At 42.9% G+C, this 25,242-nt stretch overlaps 1 protein-coding gene across 1 annotated transcript in view; it reads left to right on the top strand.

The window, feature by feature from the left end:
• Positions 1-3,330: 3,330 nt before the first annotated feature.
• The window catches only part of hprt1 (hypoxanthine phosphoribosyltransferase 1), a 36,209-nt gene continuing 14,297 nt past the window's right edge, over positions 3,331-25,242 (top strand). The window contains exons 1-2 of the mRNA XM_072271102.1: positions 3,331-3,394; positions 6,802-6,908. Of these exons, the coding sequence (XP_072127203.1) occupies positions 3,371-3,394; positions 6,802-6,908 (131 nt within the window). The 5' untranslated portion in view covers positions 3,331-3,370. The remainder of the gene's footprint in view (positions 3,395-6,801; positions 6,909-25,242) is intronic.

The following is a 25,242-nucleotide window of genomic DNA, read 5'->3' as shown; positions in this document are numbered from 1 at the left end:
CTGCAGTTGTACAGGGCCCTGGTGAGACCACACCTGGAGTACTGTGTGCAGTTTTGGTCTCCAAATTTGAGGAAGGACATTCTTGCTATTGAGGGGGTGCAGCGTGGGTTCACAAGGTTAATTTCCAGGATGGCAGGACTGTCATATGTCAAAAGATTGGAGCGACTGGGCTTATATACACTGGAATTTAGAAGGATGAGAGGGGATCAGATTGAAACTTGAAGATTATTAAGGGATTGGACACGCTAGAGGCAGGAAACATGTTCCCGCTGATGTGTGAGTCCAGAACCAGAGGCCACAGTTTAAGAATAAGGGGTAGGCCATTTAGAACGGAGTTGAGGAAAAACTTTTTCACCCAGAGAGTGGTGGATATGTGGAATGCTCTGCCTCAGAAGGCTGTGGATGCTTTCAAGAAAGAGATGGATAGAGCTCTTAAAGATAGCGGAATCAAAGGTTATGGGGAGAAGGCAGGAACTGGATACTGATTGTGAATGATCAGCCATAATCACAGTGAATGGCGGTGCTGGCTCGAAGGGCCGAATGGCCTACTCCTGCATCTATTGTCTATTGAAAAACCAGTAAGGGGAAAGGACATGGACAACATCACTTTATATATATATATATTTTGTAATATGCACATCAAACAAGCATTAACTACAACTCATGATACACGTAAATTATGTCAAGCAGTTAAAAGAAATGACAGGCAGAATGGCAAAAATAAAATGTTTTGAGTAGTGGTGTTCAGCAGGCCAGAGGTTGATTAACAATGAGCTTAACCTTTGTGGTTATTGTTACAATTTGTAACAGTGTTGTAACATGAACCACTGACAATGTAAAAACGTTGAAGCTCAAAAATATTTCAAAGTAAAAAATTATGTTTCTTATTTACAAAAGTTTTGGATTATATTCATTAACAGAATTAATTACAGGATATTTCACAATTATATTAACAGATTTCAAAATTTTGTTAACATTGTACACAAGAAACTTGCAGCCGCGCAGCACCAAAGGCGATGTGTACGGGAAAATTTGGTTTATACTTCTGCGTTAACTGGACGCCGTAACCTACGCAAGTGGCCTGTCTGTCTGTATCTTGTTTTACAGCGGTTGGCATCCAGCTTAATGGTGCATTACCGCCACCCTCTGCTCCAGAATGTGCACTAGACATACATTCTAAATCCCTTCACCCAATCTCTTATATATATATATACAAACCTACACTTCACCCTCCCATCTTTGACCATCCTAGTATCCTATTCCTGTTTATTCATCATATTCTATAAAAAAACCCCTGTACCCCTTAAAAACGCTAAAAATACCTGGACGTTCTCTCTCACCCATGCCCAGCATCCCTTTTAATGTGAATTCCTGCATCCCCAACTCCCTTAATTTATTTCTCATCATCTCTCTCTGTATCCCATACTTCCTGCAACTCAGAACTACATGTTCTACTGACTCCTCTTCCTGACATTCCTCACACAATCCTGTCTGGTGTTTCCCTATCATTTTCAATGTTTTGTTTAATGTACAATGCCCCAGCCTTAACCTAGTCCACACAATTTCCTCTCTTCTGTTTCCATTACCTACCCTAGTAACTGCAACACTCTTTTGTATTTGATATAAATGCCTCCCTTTCCCCTCCCTGTCCCATCTTTCTTGCCACATTCAGTTGACTTTTTCCCAGATTACACACTTAACCTCTGCTTTACTGATACTAATGTGCATTTCCACATTTTCTTTCTTTAACGCCCTCTTTGCCAACTCATCCACCCTCTCATTCCCCTTCACCCCTACATGTGCTGGAACCCATAGAAATTTTTTTTTATTTCAAAATATACTTTATTCAAAAATAAATATATACAATAAACCATTCAATAACTTTTCCTCCTTTACATACGTTTCCATTATACTCAGTAAAATACCCGTGTTTATAGCCACCCACGTGGCACTCCAGTAGTTCAGCTTAGCATCTCATTGTTGAGGGGTATACTCCCCGCCCACCGACCCCTCCCACTCCCACGGGTGGAGAAACCTATACTGTCGTCCTTCCCCACCGGGCCCTTGCGGTGGCTGCACCAAGTTTCAGTGCGTCCCTCAGCACGTACTCCTGCAGCCGAGAGTGTGCCAGTCGGCAGCATTCTCCCACGGACATCTCCATGTGCTGGTAGATCATCAAGTTTCGGGCAGACCAAAGAGCGTCTTTCACCGAGTTGATGATCTGCCAGCAGCACCGGATGTTGGTCTCCGTGTGCGTCCCCGGGAACAGCCCGTAGATCAGAGAGTCCTCTGTTACGCAGCTGCTGGGGATAAAACGTGACACTAGCCCCTCCATCCTCCTCCACACCCTCTTTGCGAACTGGCAGTGTGCAAAGAGGTGGGTCACAGACTCCTCCTCACTGCAGTCCTCCCGTGGGCAGTGGGGTGCGGAGATGACGTTCCGGGCGTACAGGAGGGCTCTGACTGGGAGGGCCCCTCTCACCGCCAGCCGGGCGAGGTCTAGAAATTTTACCTGACTTCCCTGATTTGCAATTCTTGTAACTAACTGAAGGACTTCATAAAGTACATCTTGCCGACTGTTTGTGTGAAAAGACCTTAAACTTGCTAGAACTGAGGATGAATCTGAACATATCAATGCTTAGGCTTGTCTGGCTTTCTGCACCCATTGCAACGCAACCAACACTACCAGCATCTCCACTGTAAACACCCCTAACTTATTAGATGTTCTTCTGCTGATTCTAATTTCTTTTGCTGGTATTACCACCCCAAACCCTGTCACTCCTGTTTCAGGTTCCTTCGCACCGTCCGTATAAATGTGAGTATAATCACTATACTTTTCCATCACATGACAGTTAAATGCATTTACCAAATCTGTTTTATATCTTTCTTTCCTTTTTACCTCTAACAAATGCCAGTCTATGTCCGGCCATACAAGCTTCCATGGAGCTACAACCGGATAAACTACTGAAGGACTTATCCTCAGATCAAATACTCCACATTCTTTCATTCCCTACCCGACTAAAGGTATCCCTCTGAAACCTCCCATTTTCCCAGCACTCCTGCTCCTTTAGTAGGGTGAGAATCATTGTGCCCCTGCAGCGCAAGTGGCCTACGCGCGTCGTGAACATTTATACTCATGCGTTGCAGTGCTGCGTTGCTCAGCGCCCGCGCTGTCCTTTAGACTGACCACGTGAGACCTCCGATACGCTGTTCCAACGTTTGAATGTAATCGCGCTTCTGATTGGTTGATATGTAACTAAGCCTTGAATTGTTCAGAAGGCAGATGTTAGGTGAGCACTGATTGGTCAGTGAAATCTGAACGGTGATTGGCTTGAGTATCGTGTGCAGAGCAGAGCGGCACGGCGGCGGGATGGCGGCTTCGAGCTGTGTGGTGGTGAGTGACCGGGACGGGTACCGCGTGTGGGCCGGGCCAGTGGCAGCGAGAGCCCCGGTGAGCAGGGAAGGGGCCGAAGCACCGATCTCTAATACCCCGAGCCCAGGTTCCTGTCTATCTTTCTTCAGGGCTGCAGGCGGGATCCTGACTTCATGTTGCGGCGTGGTCCGGGCCGGGGCCGAGGACGTGTGGCTATTTGGAATAAAGCCGTCACGGACCAGGGGGTGGATCCGTGCCGGCGCCGCTGTACCGGCTGGCGCTGGCAGAAGAGCCCTGAGGAAGAACCCACTCTCCCACTGGCCTTGCCACCCGTGGAATGGCTGCAGTCTCTCAGCTCCGGCTGTGAATTGTCTCCGGGGGCTGGAGCAGATTTCCCCAGCTATTCCCACTACCCCTGCACAACCTTGGCAATGGTTCTTGCAAATGCGCAAAAGATGCCGCATTTTACCCATCGCTGAAGTGGCCGGGATATTTTCAAGGGCAAGCTGTATTCCTTCGCTCTAACCTAATGATTTCAGCTATATTTATCTTAATGCAACACACAAACACAATGCTGGAGGAACTCAGCAGGCCAGGCAACATCTATGGAAAAGAGTATAGTCGACGTTTCTGACGAGACCCGTCATCAGGATGATGGGCCTGCTGAGTTCCTCCAGCTATTTGTGTCTGTTACTTGGATTTCCAGCATCTGCAGATTTTGTCTGGTTTGTCTTAATGCAACACGTCTGCCAATGAAGGTTGGTGAACAACACACATAAAAGTTGCTGGTGAACGCAGCAGGCCAGGCAGCATCTCTAGGAAGAGGTACAGTTGACGTTTCGGGCCGAGACCCTTCGTCAGGGCTAGAATAGGACTAGAAGGTTGGTGAACTCAGGGCATGGATCACTATTGTTCTGTGCGCATGCGCCGGTCGTGCATGCAGCCTGTTACTGCCGTTCCGACTAGTTTTCTTACTTTTTTAACATAGTCATAGTCATACTTTATTGATCCCAGAGGGAAATTGGTTTTCGTTACAGTTGCACCATAAATAATAAATAGTCATAGAACCATAAATAGTTAAATAGTAATATGTAAATTATGCCAGTAAATTATGAAATAAATCCAGGACCAGCCTATCGGCATAGCGTGTCTGACCCTCCAAGGGAGGAGTTGTAAAGTTTGATGGCCACAGGCAGGAATGACATCCTGTGACGCTCTGTGCTGTATCTTGGAGGAATGAGTCTTTGGCTGAATGTAATCCTGTGCCTACCCAGTGCATTATGTAGTGGATGGGAGACATTGACCAAGATGGCATGCAACTTAGCATCCTCTTTTCAGACACCACCATGAGAGTCCAGTTCCATCCCCACAACATCACTGTCCTTAGGAATAAGTTTGTTGATTCTGTTGGTGTCTGCTGCCCCAGCACACAACAGCAAACATGATAGCATTGGCCACCACAGACTTGTAGAACATCCTCAGCATCGTCTGGCAGATGTTAAAGGACCTCAGTCTTCTCAGGAAGTAGAGACGGCTCTGACCCTTCTTATAGACAGCCTCAGTATTCTTTGACCAGTCCAGTTTATTGTCAATTTGTATCCCCAGGTACTTGTAATCCTGCACCATGTCCACACTGACCCCCTGGATGGAAACAAGGGTCACCGGTACCTTAGCTCTCCTCAGGTCTACCACCAGCTCCTTAGTCTTTTTCACATTAAGCTGCAGATAATTCTGCTCACACCATGTGACAAAGTTTCCTACAGTAGCCCTGTACTCAACCTCATCTTACGTTATTTGTTGTATTTTTTTCACGGTAACATGTTGAAGCTGCACCCTCTCTAACATGCTGGTGGAGAGAGTTTTATTAGGGTTTTTAGCGCTGGGAATAGTAACATTTGGACACGTCTCATTAGCAAGGCAGCAGTATGGTCGCATTGTTTATTCTAGGGACCAGCTGATTGTGCTTATGCCGGCCGGTTTAGCGAGCAGAGCGGCGGACATCCCGGCTGAAATCTGGAGGAAAACACACAGAGGATGCAGAGGGGGATCAGAAAGGTGAGCAGAGAGGACCGGGTCGAGACAACAGAGACTTATGGAGAAGAGGTATTCTCCACTTGGACTGCACGTGGTCATACCTGACCAAAACTTCCATGGAGGGCTTCCAGACCGTTCGGGCTGACCGGAAGTGCACTGAGAGCGGTAAGCGTAAAGGAGTTGGGGGCTTGCTGTTCTGGTTAACAACGGATGGTGCAATCCTGGTCATATTACGATCGAGGAACGTGTTTGTAGCCCGGATATTGAACTTTTTGATGTTGGACTCCAGCCGTATTCCACTGAGATACAACACTGGGCGTCGTGGGAGGTTGTTCCTGCCTGTGGCCATCGAACTTTGCAGCTCCTTCCGTGGAGGGTCAGGCACCCTGAGCCAATAGGCTGGTCCTGGACTTATTTCCATCTGGCATAGTTTGCATATTGTTGTTTGATTGTTTGTGGTTTTTGTATTTCTATATTTATGCTCTATTGTTGGTTGGTGCAGCTGTAACGAAACTCAATTTCCCCCGGGATCAATAAAGTATGTCTATGTCTAGTACATTATGACTGTTACAGAAACAAGGTTGAGGGATGGGCAAGACTGGCAGCTACGTGTTCCAAGGAAGAAGTTTATTAAGAGAGCATCATGGCAGTACTAGGAGAGGTTATGATAGGGAACTACTCAACAAGGCTTTTATGTATGTGCAACTTGGAAATGGGGCGTAATCTTTGAGATTGTACTTTGGGCTCACTGGAATTGGAGAATATCAGTTAACTAAAAACAATTAAAATATTTAGGTAATTTCTGAACAGATACATGGATTGAACAGGTTTGGACAGATATGGCCCAAATGCAGGCAATTGGGATGAGAAGCGGTGGATGGGTGGATTGACCTAGACAAATTGGGCTGAAAGGAGTTTCTGTTGTAAAACTCTAACTCTTTACCACTACTCTGATCAGTGACCCAGCTTTGATTCTGACCTCTGGTGCTGCCTGTGTAGAGTTTGCCCGTTCTCACAGTGACCATGTGATATCTCCCAATTTTTAAATTTCCTTCCACATCCCAAATTGGCAACTGTAAATTGCCATGTGTAGATGAGTGGGACAGTTAGTAGTGCAAATGAGAAAAGAGGTTGCAGGGAAATGACATTAATGGGTTGTTCTGTAAAACTAGAATAAACCTGCTAGGTCCAATGGTCTCTTGCGCCTTTTGATTGGTATTCTCTTTGGCTGAGCCTCTTCTGCCATAATGCTGGAATGGTGAGAAGTCTAAGGACCCTGCTGTGACTCATTGGCTTTAATCATACTGTTGTCGAGTCCTTTTGGGGAAAAATGCATTACTTTGCCAATGATAAGAGGTGTTATTTGTGGGTCTGAAGGATTTTGTATCTTGCAGATCACCGATGATGAACAAGGCTATGACCTCGATCTGTTTTGTATTCCTAAGCATTATTCGAATGATCTGGAGAGAGTATTTATTCCTCATGGTCTGATCATGGACAGGTAAAGTAGTCTTTCATGTTCAAAATGTATCTTTAGTTCAACCATGCCTCTAACAGGGTGATTGGTCTAGCAGTTGAAAGTGGTGGAGATTCCAAAATCAGAGTTCAGGTCAAAAAAGGGTGAGAGCTGTGGACTGTGAGTCCAAGGAAGCCTGGATGTTGATATTGACAACAAAAAGCACCTGTCAGGTATAGAGAAGTGAAAAAATGCATATGTCTGTAAGGAATAGTCATAGGCGCTACAGCACAGAAACAGGCACTTCAGCCCAGCTAGTTCATGCCGAACTATCACTCACTAGGGAAACTGAAATATTAAGGCATCCTTAACCTATACCCTCTAGTTCTCGCCTCACTTGACCTCGGTGGAAAGAGCCTGCTTGCATTTATCCCTCATAATTTTATATGTAGAGGGTGTACATAAAACAAATAATTAAGAGAACAAAATATCATTGAACAAGTATGCGTGTACAATCTTTTCGCAGGTTGGGTAATCAAGAAATAGAGGGCATAGGTTTCACAGGAACAATTTAATAGAAACCTGACAGTCTTTTGCTTTCCACACAGAGGCTGGTCTGTATATGGAATAAGACCATAAGACATTGGAGAAAAATTAGACAATTTGTCCCATTGAGTCTGCTCTGCCATTCCTTAATAGAAGTACAGCACAGAAACAGGCCCTTCGGCCCATCTAGTTTATGCCAAAACCATTTAATCTGCCCGCTCCCATCAACCTGAACTGGGACCATAGGCCTCTCTACCCCTACTATCCAAACTTCTCTAAAACATTGAAGTTGACCATGCATGCACCACTTGTGCTGGCAGCTCGTTCCACACTCGATGACACAGTGAACAAGTTTTCCCTTGTGTTCCCCTTAAACTTCTCACCTTTCACCTTTAACCCATGACCTCCAGTTGAAGTCCAGTGGAAAAAAATTGCTTGCATTTACCCTATATAGACACATAATTTTTTATACCTCCGTCAAATATTCTCTCAGTCTTCTATATTCTATAGAATGCAGTCCTAACCTATTCAGTCTTTCCTGATAACTCAGGTTCTCCAGGCCCAGCAACATCCTTGTAAATTTTCTCTGCACTCTTTCAAGCTTGTTTACATCTTTCCTGTAGGTAGGTGACCAAAACTGCACACAATACTCCCAAGTTAGGCCTCATCAGCATCTTATACAAAACATCTTCATCATAACATCCCATCTTCTGTACTCAGTACATTCATTTATGAAGACCATTGTGCCAAAAGCTTTCTTTACAACCCTATCTACCAGTGATGCTACTTACAATGAATTATGGACCTGTATTTCCAGATCCCTTTGTTTTACCACACTTCTCAGTGTCCTACTGTTCATTGTGTAAGACCTACCCTGGTTCGTCCTACCGAAATACAAACCCTCACTCTTGTCTGCATTAAATTCCACGTGCCATTTTTCCCATTGATGCAGATCCCTCTGAAAGCTATGATGTCCTTCCTCACTATCCACTACACCCCTAATCTTTGTGTCATCTGCAAATTTGCTGATCCAGTTAACCACATTATTCTCCAGATCATTGATATAGATGACAAACAATAACAGACCTAGTGACAATCCCTGTGGCGCGGCACACCACTAGTCACAGTCCTTCGGTCAGAGAGGCGACCCTCTGCTACCACTCTGGCTCCCCCCACAAAGCCAGTGTCTAATCCAATTTACTACCTCATCCTGAATGACCATCTTCTCATGTGGGATGTTGTCAAATGCCTCACTGAAGTCCACGCAGACAACATCGACTGCCTTGCCTTCATCCACTTTCTTGGTAACTTCCTCAAAACACTCTTTAAGATTGGTTAGACATGACCTACCATGCACAAACCCATGTTGACAATTCTTAATCAGTCTATGTCTATCCAAATATCCCTTGGAATGCTTTTCAATAATTTTCCCACATTTGATGTGAGACCCACCAGCCTATAATTCCCTGGTTTCTGTTTAGAGCCTTTGTTAAACAGCGGAGTAACATTGGCTATCCTCCAACCCTCTGGTACCTCTTCTGTTGCTAAGGTGTTTCAATTATCTCTGCTCGGGCCCCTGCAGTTTCTGCACTTCCCTCCCATAGGGTCCAAGGGAGCATCTTGTCAGACCCTGGAGATTTAACTGCCCTGATTTGCCTTGGTAGCAAACACTACCTTCTCTGTAATGTGTGCAGGGTCCATGAAATTGATGCCACTTTGCCTCACTTCTTAGACTCTGAATAAATCCAGATGCAAATAATTCATTTAAGATCACCCCCATCTGTTTTGGCTCCACACACACGTTACCATTCTGGTCTTCCAGAGAACCAGTTTTGTCCCTTGCAATCCTTTTGCTCTTAACATATCTGTAGAATCCCTTAGGATTCTCCTTCACCTTGTCTGCTAGAGCAAATTCATGCCTTCTTTTAGCCTTCCTGATTTGTCTCTTAGGTGTTCTCTTGCATTTCTTGTACTCCATAGACACCTCATTTGTCCTACTTGCCCCTACCTGCTATGCATCTCCTTTTGTTTTCTCTTAATAGGACCTCAATATCGCTTACCTGATTTATTATTTCTTTTAACCCTATTCTTGTGCCATCTCCCCATAACCTTTGATCCCTGATTAATCAAGAACCTATCAACCTTTGCCTTAAGTATACAGAGTGACTTGACCTTCACAGCTGTCTGTAGCAATTAATCCCACAGATTCACCACTCTCTGGCTAAATAAATACCTTTCATCTCTGTTCTAATGAGACGTCCTTCTATTCCGAGGCTGTACCTTATGGTCCTAGACTCCCCGACTATAGGAAACATTCTCTCCCCATCCACTCTTCAGTTTTTTTCAGATATTGTGCAATGAGATATCCCCCTCTTGCATCAAAACTCTGGAGAGTACAGGCCCTGAGCCATCAAACAATCTTTGTATGTTAACCCTTTCATTCCTGCAGTCATTCTCATGAACCTCTGGACCCTCTCCAATCTCAGCATGTCTTTAAGAGGCACCTTATCAAAGTCCTTGTGAAAATCCAAATAAACATCTTCCCATAAACAACAAGCTGGCAGCTGAAGTGGCTGAGGCTGATATTAGCGACATTTAAAAAACCCATGGACAGGTATATGGATGGAAACATTTGGAGGGATATTGGTCACAGATAGGCAAGTGGGACTAGCTTGGATGAGAATCTTGGTCAGCATAGAACAGTTGGGCTGAAGGGTATCAATTCACAGGTATAGTGCAGCATGGTATTGTCACGTACCCCGTGACGGTGATAAAGAAACCAGCAGAAATATTGTGATCTGTGTAAATCACAAGAGGTCTTTGAGCAGGACAAATATAAACCTCAAAATGTTGCAAGGCCAGAATAAGTGCCAATAATTCCTTCTCAACGGTGGAATAATTTTTCTGGTTCACATTAAATTTCTTTGAGAAATAAGCTACTGGGTGTTCAATATCATTCGCACCCTTCTGTAACAGTACTGCCCCAGCAGCTTCATCACTAGTGTCTGTTGCAATCGAAAATGATTTCGAGAAATCCGGTGCTTTGAGCACAGGATGATAACAGAGGATGGTTTTCAAGGGTTCAAATACCTCCTGGCGGAGGTCATTCCATGCAAACCTTTCACTCTTCCCTAGGAGTTTTGTTAGGGGGAGAGCAATGTCAGCAAAGTTCTTACAGAATTTTCTATAATACTCAACTATCCCTAAAAACCTCAAAGCTTTCTTGTTAGTTGGAACAGGAACTTCAGCAATCGCTTGAACCTTGGCCTGTACAGGAGCCAGCTGGCCTTGGCCCACCACATAACCCAGGTATGTGACTGTGGCATGGCCAAACTCACTTTTAGCAAGGTTCACCGTAAAATTGGCCCTAAAGTCTATCAAACAGTTTCTCTACCGCTGCAATATGTTCTTCCAATGTGTCACTCCAGACCACTAGGTCATCAATATATGTGTTTTCTAACCCTCTAATCACCAAATTGATCATTCTTTGAAATGTCCCTGGTGCATTTTTCATCCCGAAGGGCAAAACATGGTATTCATACAGCCCTGAGGGTGTAACAAACGCTGAGAGCTCTCTGGCCCTGTCAGTCAATGGAACACACCAGTATCCCTTCAACAGATCAATCTTCGTGAGGTACTTAGCCTTTCCCACTTTATCAACACAGTCATCCACTCTGGGGATAGGATAAGCATCCGTCTTGGTTATGGCATTAATTTTCCAGTAGTCAGTACAGAATCTCATGCTACCGTCCGGACGTCCAGTGTGAGGTAGATGGCCTAATAATACCGGTTGCTAGCATGTACCCGATCTCTTTTTCAACTTCTTTATTTTTCTCGAAGTTCATTCTGTAAGGATGTTGTTTAATGGGCTGGGCTGAATTTAGAATGACATCATGCACTGCCTCAGTGCACCATCTTGGTGTGTCAGGATATAAATCTTTGTGCTTCCTAATTAGCTCCTGCAATTGCTCTCTTTGTGCAGGCCCCAAATGACAAACCTTATCAGTAAGGTCCTTTAAGATTCGTAAGTCTCGTGGACACAATACTCAGTTTAGTGAAAAGATTTTTTTCCCTCATTATCAACTTCCTCAGTCCCCCTTGTTTTCGTGGTCATCCCTACTGGTACTGCCTCAGCATCATGATACGATTTCAACATATTAACATGGACTAGCTGCGTGGCCTTCCTCCTATCAGGAGTTTCAATAACATAATTCAAAGAATCAATTTTCTTCACTATGCGGTAGGGCCCATGGAATTTTGCTTGGAGGGGGTCGGTCACAAGCAGGAACAGCACCAGTACTTTGTTTCCAACTTCAAACACTTGCTCCCTCACTCTCTTATCAAACCAATGTTTCATTTTAATTTGGGAGTGCTGCAGGTTCTTCCTAGCAAGGTCACAGGCCTTGTTAAGCCTTTCTCGGAATTTTAAAACATAGTCTAACACGCTGACACACACTTCTGGGTTAGACCATTGCTCCCTGAGCAAGGTCAAAGGTCCTTTGGGCCAATGGCCGAAAATGAGCTCAAACGGGCTGAACCCCAAGGACTCTTGAATGGCGTCCCTCACAGCAAAAAGTAGTAAGTGTATCCCCTCATCCCAATCCTTGTCATTCTCATGGCAGTAGGTCTTAATCATATTTTTTAAAGTGGAATGAAACCTCTCCAGAGCCCCTTGAGGCTCCGGGTGGTAGGCAGATGACACAATCTGTTGAGCTCCCAGCTCAGAACCTACTTGCTGGAATATTTTTGAAGTGCCGGGTCATCAAGGGAATGGCGGCGTAAGGAAAAGGTCTCTCGACAAAAAAGAAGGTAAACTGCCCCATAATTGAATTTAGACAAATACTTAATATTGCATAACTATATTAATAAAAGGGGCAAGGATGATGTCTAAGAACAAGATGAAAAAGTCCACTCCGAAGGCTGATAAACATAAAGAGACGCAGCAAGGCGACGGGCCTAGCTCCCCCACGGCAAGCCAGGACGGAGATAATGAGGGGGAATCGGTGACTCTGTCTTTGATTCTCGGAGAGATTCGCGAGTTCCGACAAGATAACAGCAAACAGCTGAAAGATATTAAAGGAGAAATAGTAAAAACTAACTCGCGGATAGATGAAGCCGAAGCGAGGATTGTTGGAATTGAAGAGAAGCTACTAAACGCAGAGGAGGTGATAGCAGAAATGCTGAAGCTGCAAGACCAGCTCCAGTGGAAACTAATAGATCAAGAAGGCCGCTCGAGAAGGGAAAATGTGACGATTTACGGAGTTCCCGAAGGAACTGAAGGTAAACCCGGATTGATGATTCCCTTCGTGGAGAAGCTACTTAGAGAGAACCTTGATATACCGGCCGCAAAAGACCTACAGATAGAAAGAGCTCACCGTGCGTTGGCACCACAGCCTCCAGCAGGCGCCCAGCCCAGATCGATTCTGGTCAGATTTCTCAGTTACAGAACGAAGGAAGAGGTGCTTAAAAGGGCATGGCAAAAGAAAGGTTTCATGTGGAACAACTGTAAAATCAGTTTAGACCACGACTACGCACCGGGGATTCTTGCCAGACGGAAGGAATATATGGAAACACGGAGAGTCCTGAAGGAAAACAACATCAGATTCCAGACCCTGTATCCAGCTCGGCTGAGAGTCTTTTACGATGAAGGGACAAAAACTTACGCTACGGTGGAGGAGGCAACGTCGGACCTGGCGGACCGGGGACTACCTATTAAAGTTATCACCCAACCGGAGTCGCTACTGGAGAGGATTCGGCAGAAGTCATGGCAGTTAGTGGGGCGAGGACACTCCACTTGAACCAGAGCGTCAATCTACAAGGAAAAGCTGCAAATATTCAGACGCGAATGTACAGAGAACACAGATTAATTAAGAGAAATGACTGAAAAGAGTAAATCGGACTTAAAGGTAAAATGAAAACTGGTAACTGAAAATAAACTAGACGGAATAACTTGAATGATAGCAATATGGTTGAGACATAAATAGGAGAAAATTCTCTATGATTATTCAAACTGCTGAGGGCCCTCTAACACAGGGTGAAGATAGAGGTTATCCCTCTGAACTGAGGCGGGTCGGTGCTCAGGCCTCACTGGGAAGTCGGGAAAAATTTTCAAATGTTGCACATTCAAAAATGTCTAGGGTGTGGTTATATGTCTTGGTTTACTGTTGAGAAGGGATTGCTTACTGTTTGGTTAGAAAAGGAGAGTGTTTTTTTTCTACTAGAGAAAAATGCAAACTGAATTGGTAAAAATAATTTCCTATAATGTTAATGGGGTTTTGAATCCAATTAAAAGAAATAAGATTATGTCTAAATTGAAAAAAGAGAGGGCACAAATAGCTTTCCTCCAGGAAACACATATGAGCCAATCTGAACATGGAAAATTAAAAAGAATGGGCTTTAAGCATGTATTTTATTCATCATATAAATTGAGTCACAAAAGAGGGGTAGCTACTTTAATATCAAGTACTCTTAATTATGAACATATTTCAGAGACTAGAGACAAAGAATGACGGTTCGTAAAAATCACAGGAAGAATAGAAGGTACAGAAATAACATTGCTGAATGTTTATGCTCCTCCAGGTTGTGAATGGTCATTTTATAGACACATTTTTGGTCAGTTCTCAAGGGGTAGTAATTTGTAGAGGGGATTTTAATATTAGATTAAATCCTATATTAGATTCTTCAAGAATAGTTACTCAGAATAAACCTCTGACTCGGAAAGTGAATTCATTGATGGAGGAGTTGGGAATTATAGATTTCTGGAGGGAATTACACCCTACTAGTAAAGATTATACATATTACTCTTTCCCTCATTCAGCCTATTCAAGGATAGACTATTTCTTTATCTTTAATACAGATAGACTCAGGATAAAAAACTGTAATATTCCAACAATTGATCTGTCGGATCATAGCCCAGTCTCCATGTCTCTAATCCTAGAAAGGAAAATGAGGAAAACACTATGGAGGCTAAACTCACATATACTCAATAACCCGAAAGTAATGGAGAGATTAAGGGGAGAAATCAAAGAATATCTAGACCTTAATGACACGGGAGAAACATCACCAGTGATCTTATGGGATACATTGAAAGCTGTACCGAGAGGGAAAATTATTTCCATTACCACTCACATGAAAAAAATCAATGCACAAAAATTAACAGACCTTCAAGGAAAATTAAAACAACTTCAAGTTGTAGGTAGCAACAAAAGTAATTCAAATCGAAAACAGGAAATTAGGAAATTGTGAAGTGAAATTGACGATATTTATACATTGGAAACTCAAAGAAATTTTCTTTACCTGAGACAAAAGAATTATGAAGTAGGAGGTAAATCAGCTAGATTATTAGCATATAAATTATGAAAACAACAAGCAGACAATACAATTCATAAAATAAAGAATCCAAAGACAAAGCTTGTGGAGAGTACAATGGGGAAAATTCAAGGGAGTTTTGAAACATATTATCGAGAGCTGTACTCCCAACCTTGGGCCCCCAATGAGCCCTATATAGACAGTGTATTGAATTTTTTTAGATCTACCTAAACTTACAGATTTACAAAATGAAAGTTTATTAGAACCAGTAACTGTCAAAGAACTGAACGTGGCCATCTCTAGGTTAAAGGCTGGAAAGTCCCCAGGTTCTGATGGGTTTACCTCAGTGGTACAAGTCCCTGAAGACACAGTTAGCCCCATTACTACTTAACACCTTTAATTGGATCTTGCAGAGAGGAGAAACTCCACCTTCCTGGAGAGAAGCGATTATTTCAGTTATTCCTAAAGAGGGTAAAGATAAACTAGAATGTGGCAATTATCAGCCAATTAGTGTTCTTAATTTAGATTACAAACTATTTACATCTATATTAGCGCGCAGATTGGAAAAGCTTTTACCTGGCCTAATCCACTTAGACCAGACTGGATTTATTCAACAAAGACAAACACAGGGCAACATAAGGAGAACTCTGCACATATTAGAACAGGTTAATAAGAACGAGACAGAGACAATGGTAGTAGGATTGGACGCTGAGAAAGCTTTTGATTCAGTTAGTTGGGCATTCCTATACAGGGTGTTAGGAAGATTCGGCTTTCAAGAAAAGTTTATTAAAGTAATTCAGACTCTATATGACAGCCCTACAGCCCGAATTAAGATAAATGGGGACCTCTCTGACTCCTTCATCTTAGAGAGAGGCACTAGACAGGGATGCCCAATTTCTCCTCTCCTTTTTGCGCTATATATTGAACCGCTTGCCCAACTAATAAGACAGAGCGAAATCGTAAAAGGTATCAAGGTGGCAGGGGTTGAACAGAAAGTGGCGTTATTCGCAGATGATGTTTTGGTCTATCTGAGTGAACCAGAAAAATCATTTATAGGATTGTTTACACTGTTGGATGACTTTGGGAAAATATCAGGTTATAAAATAAATGTAAAGAAAACGCAGGTTATGTCCCTAAATTATACACCATCCAAAAAATTGCAGGATACATACGATCTTAAGTGGGAAGCTAAATCATTAAAATAGTTAGGAATAACCCTGCCGAAGTATCTTTCAACACTGTCACAGGTAAATTATGGGCCATTAATCTCAGAGATAAAAGCAGATATGCATAGATGGAATCTTATCCCCTTTTTAAGTTTAAATTCAAGGATAAATACTATAAAAATGAATATTCTTCCTCGGTTATTGTATCTTTTCCGTACTTTACCGGTGGAGGTGGATGATAATCAATTCAGGGAATGGGACAAATGGATTTCCCGCTTCATTTGGCAAGGAAAGAAGCCTAGAATTCGATATAACACCTTACAGTTAGGGAAGGAAGGAGGAGGTATGGTTCTTCCTTGCCTGAGAAATTCTTTTTATATCTCACAGATAACCCCTCTGTTATATTGGTATACTAGGGAATATAAGGCTAGATGGAAGGAAATAGAATTTGGATTAGTTGACAGTTTTCCTCTTCAGGCCTCAATAACTGACAAAGGATTGATGGCCCAGTTGGAAAAATTTCAAAACGCTTGGATAAATCTTACATTAAAAGTATGGCAGAAGGTGGTCAATTCATGTGGAATTAATAACATGTTAAAACTCTTTAGATGGTGTGTATATGATACCGAATTCCTTCCCAACAGAGGAGATAAAAGATTTGAGCTATGGATAAAGAAAGGTCTTACAACCTACCTCTCATTTATAGATAAGAGTATTACAAAGTTTCCAAATCCTGCAGGACAAACATGGCCTAGAACATAATGATTTTTTTCGGTACCTTCAAGTACGAAACTACGTTAACCAGAGTTGTGGACATACAGACCTATCAACAGTAGAATTAGAATTTTTCAAGATTCTGAATTCGGCTTGCAGTTCAATACCTAGTAAATCAGTTTCTCGATTATATAACGCACTCTCCCATGCTAAAAATGTAAATACACTGTATATTAAAGAGAAGTGGGAGAAAGAAGCGGGGTTGGTACTTTCAGAGGAGGGTTGGGGGAAAACCTGCAGCTTTCAATGGTCCTCGACTAATTCTTTGACTTGGAGAGAACATTGTTGGAAAAACATTATAAGATACTTCAAGACCCCATATCAGGAAAGATATAAAGATATAAATGTGATGTGTTGGAGAAGGTGCGAGTCCAAGGAGGCAAATCATTTTCATATTATTTGGGATTGCCCTAAATTAAGTCTATTTTGGGAAGGTATTCATAGAACATTAGTTAAGGTACTTAGGTCCCAGATACCTCTGAACTTTGAGACACTCTATTTGGGGCATGTATTGTTTCTTGAACAGAAGGAAGATATAAAGTTGCTGCAGGCCCTCTTAGCGGCAAGTAAGAAATTAATCACTAGAAAATGGCTAAATCCAATACCAACTACATTAGAAGATTGGTACGAAATTATTTAAAATGGAAAAGTTGACTTACTCCCTGAGAACTCAAAAAGAAAAATTTTATCAAATCTGGAATAAATGGATTGAATATATAACCCCAATGCGAGCAGACTTTAGATGACTCTGCTAATGATTTATACTGCTCTTCTCATCAACACAGTAATATTGCTAACGTAAGCACCCCTAGTCTAAATGTTTGTTTTTTTTGTTTTCTTTTGGAAAATAGAGAATTAACACAAGTAAAGGGAAAGATTTGGGAAGGGATAAAAAAATGAAAAAGTTAAGTAAGTAAATACATAGGGATTGGATAATTATGTCTGCGGGCAGGAGCAAGCATGAACAAATTAGGATATAGACACCTACAATGGTTGATACATAGGGTTATATACAACATTTTGGACCAGTGGTAATGGTCCAGAAGGGTTATATGGAAACTATTATTACCATTTTTCTTAACAACTAATTCCATTACTTAGCCTAATAGGTTAGATTTACCACAGTACATAATTACCTATTTAAATGTTTATTTTCCTTTTATATCATCTCAATGTGTACTTAAGAATGTATAAATAATTGTAGTTTTATACATAAAAAAATGGAAAAGGTTATATGTGTGGAAAAAGTACATGATATTTGTGAATTCCTTATCCAAATAAAAATAAAATAAAAAAAAAAGGAATATTTTTGAAGTGAAGTTGCTACCTTGGTCAGATTGAATTTCTTTAGGTAAACCTACCAGTGCGAAAAACTTGCCGAGGGCTTTTACCACAGTCTTGGCCTGAATGTTTCTGAGGGGCACAGCTTCCGGGAACCTAGATGCAACACACATTATTGTTAACAAGTACTGATTACCAGCTGCAGTCTTTGGCAAAGGACCTACACAATCCACTATGACCCTGGAAAAAGGTTCACCAAAAGCAGGTATTGGCTGAAGTTCTGCTTTTGGAATGGCCTGGTTAGGTTTTCCCACCACCTGACACGTATGACACCGTCTACAGTAATTGACAATATCTCTCCTCATGTTAGCCCAATAAAACTCCCTCATGATCCTGTGCACTGTCTTTTTTATTCCAAAATGTCCCCCTAAAGGCATCTTATGGGCCAGGTTTAAAATTTCAACCCTATAAATCTTTGGAACCACCACCTGGTGCACAATAGCCCAATCCTTACTCGCAGGCACCGTGGCTGGTCTCCACTTCCCCATCAACACCCCATCTTTAAGGTAATATCCCACTGTCTCTTTCTGAATTTCATCCTTAGAGAGAGCTGTCTCTTTTAAAGCCACAATTTCAGAATCTTTATTCTGCTCCTCTGTAAACTCCTTCCTTGACAAGGACAGGTCTTTCCACTCCTTCTTGTTCTCCTCAGCCTTACTACCCCCTAAATCCTGTTGGTATAGGGACGGTAGGAAAGTCTCAGATAAATCAATATTAGCAGCAGCAGCAGCCTTTCTGGACATGCTTAGTGTCACTGCACATGCGGGATACACATCAGCATCTCTGGGTGGGTCCTCAGCAGCAGCAGGCTTACTTGTGAGCTGAACTACTGGGTAAACATCCCCACCTGCAAGGTCATTACTGAGTAAGACATCAACATGGTCTATCGGTAGCTCAGATCGGACCCCTATTATGACTGGTTTCGATACCAAGTCACATTTCAAGGTTATCTTGTGCAAAGGCATCCTCTGTTCCCTTTCCAATGCCCTTAATGATGTTTACTTCTCCAGTATCTGTCTCCGCACCAAATTCCAAAACATTCTTTAGTATCAGTGACTGGAAAGCTCCAGTATCTCTCCAGATTCTTACTGGAACCTTCACTGACACAAATCCTTCTGAAATAAACCTATCGAGTCCTTCCTGAACAGGGTTTGACCCCTACTTCTTCAGCGGTATTCTAGCCGTCTGAACACAGCCAGTTGGGGTTTTCTCTTTCTCCTTTTCTTTCCCCCTTTTCATAGCAAAACAATTTGACGCCACATGGCCAGGTTTTCCACAACAGTAACACTTAAAACTGGGAAATTTTCCCCCCGACTGTTTCCCTTCCTCCTTACTTTTATCACTAATCCCCGGTTTACTCTCTGGTTTAGCCGGTGGATTATCTCTACTCCCTTGTGGGTTACTCTTAGTGGGGAAAAATTTAACTTTGTGTTAGGGCATATTCATCTGCTAACAGCAGCTTCTGACAGTGTCGCTGCCCCTTTTCCATCTAAGTGCGTCCTTATCTCAGCCGAGACGCAGTTTTTAAACTCTTCAATCAACATTAACTCTTTCAAGTTACCAATATTCTCATTCGCCTCTTTTGAAGCACACCACCGATCAAAGTATACCCGTTTCTCATGGGCAAACTCCACATACGTTTGGTTCCAAGACTTTCTCAAACCCCAAAACGTTTGTTTGTATGCCTCCGGGACTAACTCATAAGCCTTAAACACAGAATCCTTCACTTTATCATAATCCTGTGCGTCTTCGAGAGACAGGGCTGCATATGCCTGCTGAGCCTTCCCCTTAACCACACTCTGTAATAACACCGCCCACTGCCCCCGCGGCCACTCCCGATTACAGGCCACTTTCTCGAAATGTAGGAAATACCTATCAATTTCTGCTTCATCAAATGGAGGTACTAACCTAATTTATCGACTGACACTAAACCCCTCCTCATGGTTTGCCATCTGAGCATTCTGTTGCCATCTCTCCCTTTCAAATGCTCTCTGCCTCCCCTCTCTGTTTCCCTGTCTCTTCCCTCTCTAATTTCAATCTCTCTATCCTTAATTGTTCCAGGTGGATCTCGACCTCCTCTTTCACCACAGGAAACTTCCTTAACTCCCTCTCTTCAAATGTCCGTATAGAGACATAATACTCAGCTATTTTCCTTTGAATTTCTGCTTTCGTCATACCTCTCTTTACCTCAACATTCACTTCCTTAGCAATGTCCCGCAACTCATATTTCCTAGCCTTCTTCAAGGACATGGGGTCTGGTGATTCCAGAAATCCCGCAACATCCATTTCTGCTGTTTTTCCACACAACCAAATCAAAAGGGATTTCCCCCAATCAACTCAAACCAGCCTCCCGACCAAGTTGTTCATATCCTGGACGAGCCCCCAATTTTATCACGTACCCCATGATGGGAATAAAGAAACCAGCAGAAATAGAAACCACTTTGGAGTCTAGTATTGCTAATAACTAATAATATTTATTAATAACTATGCAATACAGTAAACTTAAGTGAAGATAAATCAAACAGGTTAGCAAGAATTATATATATATATATATATATATATATATATATATATATATATATATATATATATGTAAATCAGTAAGTGTGGAGAAATGTGTATGAAAACCAAGCTTCTTCAAGTCTAGGGGTAAAAAGATACAGTCTTACGATGTTGAGTAAGGTTCAGTTCAGTTCGTGGTATGTAGTTGAATAGCAATGGGAGGGAGAGAGAATGTTGAGTAGAATCTTCAGGTGAGCTGTTGCTGTCGATTCTTCTCGTCGTCCTTCGAAATCCTTCACAAGTCACCGACAGTGACTTAACAACAATGGGGACCGTACTTCAGTGTGGTTGAGCTGCCTACCCAGGCCAGGGTTGGACACATGGACAACTCCCCACCGGTCTTGCCTTTAAATTTTCACTGGCAGAGCAACTTGGGATCAATCCGTCTGATGAATCCTCCAAAACCCACTTTCTCTGCAGGCACAACAATGCTCACTCAGTGTCCTGACCATGTGTCTGAGGTCTGTACCATCTGACCTCCCATTTATCTCACCAGGCTGAGCATCACCTGTCATTCAAAGAGTCCCTCCTTCCTTTGTCTATAAAGGAATGCGAGCAGGCAACAAGTCCTTGGAAGTAACATCAATAATGTCCTGTTGGTCACCATAGCAATCTTCGAGCTGCTCAGTTTTTATTTCCGAAGTAAAACTCCAGAGTTAACTCCCGTGTCAGTCCAACCGTCAATCTTCGTCTCGCTCTCCTTTCCAAACAAACCATCAATGATAAATCTCTCTCTCTGTCTCTCTTCAAACGGTTAATAGGGACACTCCTGGATTCCCTCACAATATAAGTATAAGAGGGCAGCTAGGGAAATGATATCTTCGTTATTGCTCTTCTAATCATTTTACCTAGAACCAGTGAATGGAAGCTGCTACCTCTGTGGGGTCACAGTACTCAACATTATTCTTTCTTTGTAATGTATTAATGATTTAGACTTAAAAGTACTGGGCATGATAAAGAACTCTGCAAGAATTGCCCGTGTGCTTGCGGAGAAAAGCTTTAGGCTGCAGGAAACACGTCATAGAGTCGTACAGCACAGTAACAGGCCCTTCAGCCCAACTGCAGCATCCTACCTTCAAGTACCAGTTGCCCACATTCAACCTATAACTCTCCAAGCCTCTCCACAATTGTATCTGCCTCAATCACTCTGGCATCTCATCCCAGGTACTCACTACCCTCTGTGTAAAGTTTCCTCTCGGGTCTCTTAAATCTCTCCCCTTCTATCTGTTTCTATGCCCTCTAGTTTTGGACTCCCCAGCCCTGGGGAAAAGACTGTAACTGTTCAGTTTATCCATACCCATCATGATTTTATCAGCTTCTGAGGTCGTCTCTCATTCTCCTGCACTCCAAAGAATAAAGATCTATCATAGCCAACCTCTCCTCATAACTCTGGCACTCTAGAACAGGGGGCATCCTCATAGATTTCTTCTCTTCTGTCTTTCCTGAAACAGGGTGACCAAAACTGTACATGATAACTGTAAAATCATGTCCCAACTCCCAAACTCGATGCCCTTATTCACAAAGGCTAGCACGCTAAACGCTGCCTTTACCTACTTGTGCAGCTGCTTTCAGTGATGTATGCACTTGTACCCGCAACACAGACAAAATCCAGTCACAACTCTGCAACAGTCACGCAGCGTATGGCAAGGACTGCATACCATTGCAGACTTCAAGAGAAAATGCAGCAGTACAGCCAACATTGCTACCTTGCTCCCGGACAAGCTAAATGCTTTTGACGCTTGTTACGAAGTTGATAAGACTGAAACCCCAAGGAGAGATGCCGATGAGGCCTGCACCTTTGTCAACTCTGAGGCTGAGGTACGTAGAACATTCCAGCGTGTGAACAGCTGCAAGGCAGCGGGGCCGGTCGGCATCCCAGCACACGTCCTCAAATTGTGTGTTCAACAGCTGGCTGGTGTGTTTACAGACATTTTTAATCACTCCCTCTCCCAGTGTGTAGCGTCATCCTCTTTCAAATCGTCCGTCATTGTTCCTGTACCTCAGAAAACCAAGGTAGCATGCCTGAATGATTGGCACCCTGTCACACTCAGCTCAATTATAAGCAAATGCTTTGAGGGGCTGGTTAAAGACTACATCTGCAGCATGCTACCGCCCACACTGGACCCCCTAAAATTCACCTACAGACAGAACCAGTCTACCAATGGTGCCTTAGCCACAGCACTACACACTGTCCTTGCTCACCTAGAGAAGAGGGATGCATATCTTAGAATGCTGTTCTGGATTACAGTTCAGCATTCAACATCATAATTCCCCCCAGACTGAACAGGAAGCTCAGAGACCTTGGTCTGCACCCTGCCTTGTACAGCTTGATCCTGGACTTCCTATCGGATCGCCGGTAGGTGGTGAGGATGGACTTCATCACCTCTGCCCTTCTGAGTCCCCTTCTCTTCTCCCTTTATACCCATGACTGTGCTGCCACACACAGCTCCAATCTGCTGATCAAATTCACAGATGACACAACTTTGATTGGCCTAACGATAATGATACAGCCTACCAAGGAGAGGTTGACACCCTGACACAGTGATGCCAGGATAATAACCTCTTCCTCAATGTCCAAAAAACAAAAGCTGACTGGATTACAGGAGAAACAGAGAGAGACTCACCCCAATTGACATCAATGGGTCTGCAGTTGAGAGGCTAAGTAGTTTCAAGTTCTTCAGTATACACATCACTGATGATCTTACCTTGACTGTGCACACCAGCTATGTGGCAAAAAAAGCACAACAGTGTCTCTTCCATCTCAGGCAACTGAAGAAGTTCGGCATGAGCCTCCAGATCCTCAAGACCTTCTACAGGGGCACCATTGAGAGCATCCTGACTGGCTATATCACCACCTAGTATGGGAACTGCACCAACCTTAATCGGTAGGCACTGCAGAGAGTGGTATGGGCAGCCCAGTACATCTGTGGATGTGAACTTCACTCCATTGAGGACATTTACAGCAGCAGGTGTGTGAAGAAGGCCTGGAAGATCATTGGGAACACCAGTCACGCCAACTGTAAACTTTTTCAGCTGCTCCGGTCTGGCAAACGGTACCACAGTGTTAAAGCCAGGACCAACAGGCTACGGGACAGCTTCTTTCTACAAGCCATTAGACTTGTAAATTCACGTCTGTATGTTGCGACGGAGTCATAACGCAAAGGTTTTTACTCTCTAATGTAGTGGGATGGATGTAAGATTTAAATAAATTCAAATTTGAATCCTACAACACTTGTCAGTGCCCTGTCATTCACTGTCATTTTAACTGCCAAAAATGCAGTACCACAGTGAAAACTAATTTTGATTCCTCAGCATTTCTCCCTACTTGCTTCAATTTGACCAAGACTCTCTAATATCTGCAAACTTGCTAGTCATGCCATTAGAATATGGTTTATCATCACTGACATGTCGTGAGATGTGTTTTGTGGTAGCAGTACAGTGCAAGTCATAAAAATTGCTAGAAGTTACAAACAGAGGGCAAAAGATGAATAATGAGGTAGTGTTCATGGACTGTTTGGAAACCTGAAGGTGGAAGGGAGCAGAGTGTTCCTACAGTGTTGGGTGTGGGTCTTCAGGCTCTTGTACCACCTTCCTGATGGTAGTAATTAGAATAACCTGGATGTGAAGGTCTTTAATGATAATTACAGCTTTTTTGACGCACCACCATTTGAAGATGACCTCAATGGTTGGGAAGGTAGTGCCCATAATGGAGATGGCTAACTACAACTCTCTACAGCCTGTTGTGATCCTGTGAATTGGAGCCTCCAAAACAGGCAGAAATGCAACCAGTCAGAGTGTTTTCCACCGTGCATCTATGGCAATCATTGAGCCAGCTCTAAATCAATGCAAACTCACTAGGATTCAACATGCCTATCAGGTCACCCCTTGGCTTCCTTATCCTGGGAGAACACGGCCAGCCTATCCAATCCCTCCCCAAACCAAGTCTTCACATTGAGAGAATCCCCTCTGCACTCTGTCCAGCACAACCACATCCTTACTGTAATGTGGTGACCAGAACTGCACAAAATATCCCCAAGTGCAGCCTAACCAAAATTTGCCTAACATTCAACTCCTGTTTTATAAGAGAATATAGCGCCTGGGCTTCACAAATTTTAAAAAAAAACAGCAACAGGTTTGTTATCACTGACGTATGTTGTGAAATTTGTTGTTTTGTGGTAGCAATACAGTGTAAGACAAAAATTATAACAAGTTATAAATAGTGCTAATGAGGGGTAGAGAGTTGTATTCATGGGTTCATTGTCTGTTCAGAAATCTTATAGCAGAGGGAAAGAAACTGATCACAAAATATTTGGTGTGGGTCTTCAGGATCCTGTACCTCCTCACCCTTTTACACTGCTGACCACCCCCCACCCCGCCATCCTCAGTGTTGACTGGTGTGTATTCTCCTGCCTTCCCTTTACTGAAGTACACGATCAATTTCTTGGTCTTACTGATGTTGAGTGCAAGGTTGTTGTTGTCACACCACTCAACCAGTTGATCTTTCTCATTCCTATAATACCTCCTCATCACCATTCAAAGATTAGCTTTATTTAAAACATGTATATCAAAACATTCAATGCAATGTATTGTTTGCATCAAATCAATTTATGCTTGGCAGTCCACAAGAATCACCATACTTCCAGTGACAGCGTAGCATGCCCACAGCTCACTAACCCTAACCC

This window comes from Mobula birostris, chromosome 10 (assembly GCF_030028105.1).
Source record: "Mobula birostris isolate sMobBir1 chromosome 10, sMobBir1.hap1, whole genome shotgun sequence".
Classification (NCBI taxonomy): Eukaryota; Metazoa; Chordata; class Chondrichthyes; order Myliobatiformes; family Myliobatidae; genus Mobula; species Mobula birostris.
Note: the sequence above shows the minus strand (reverse complement) of the source record. Positions and strands in the feature narration are given on the sequence as shown.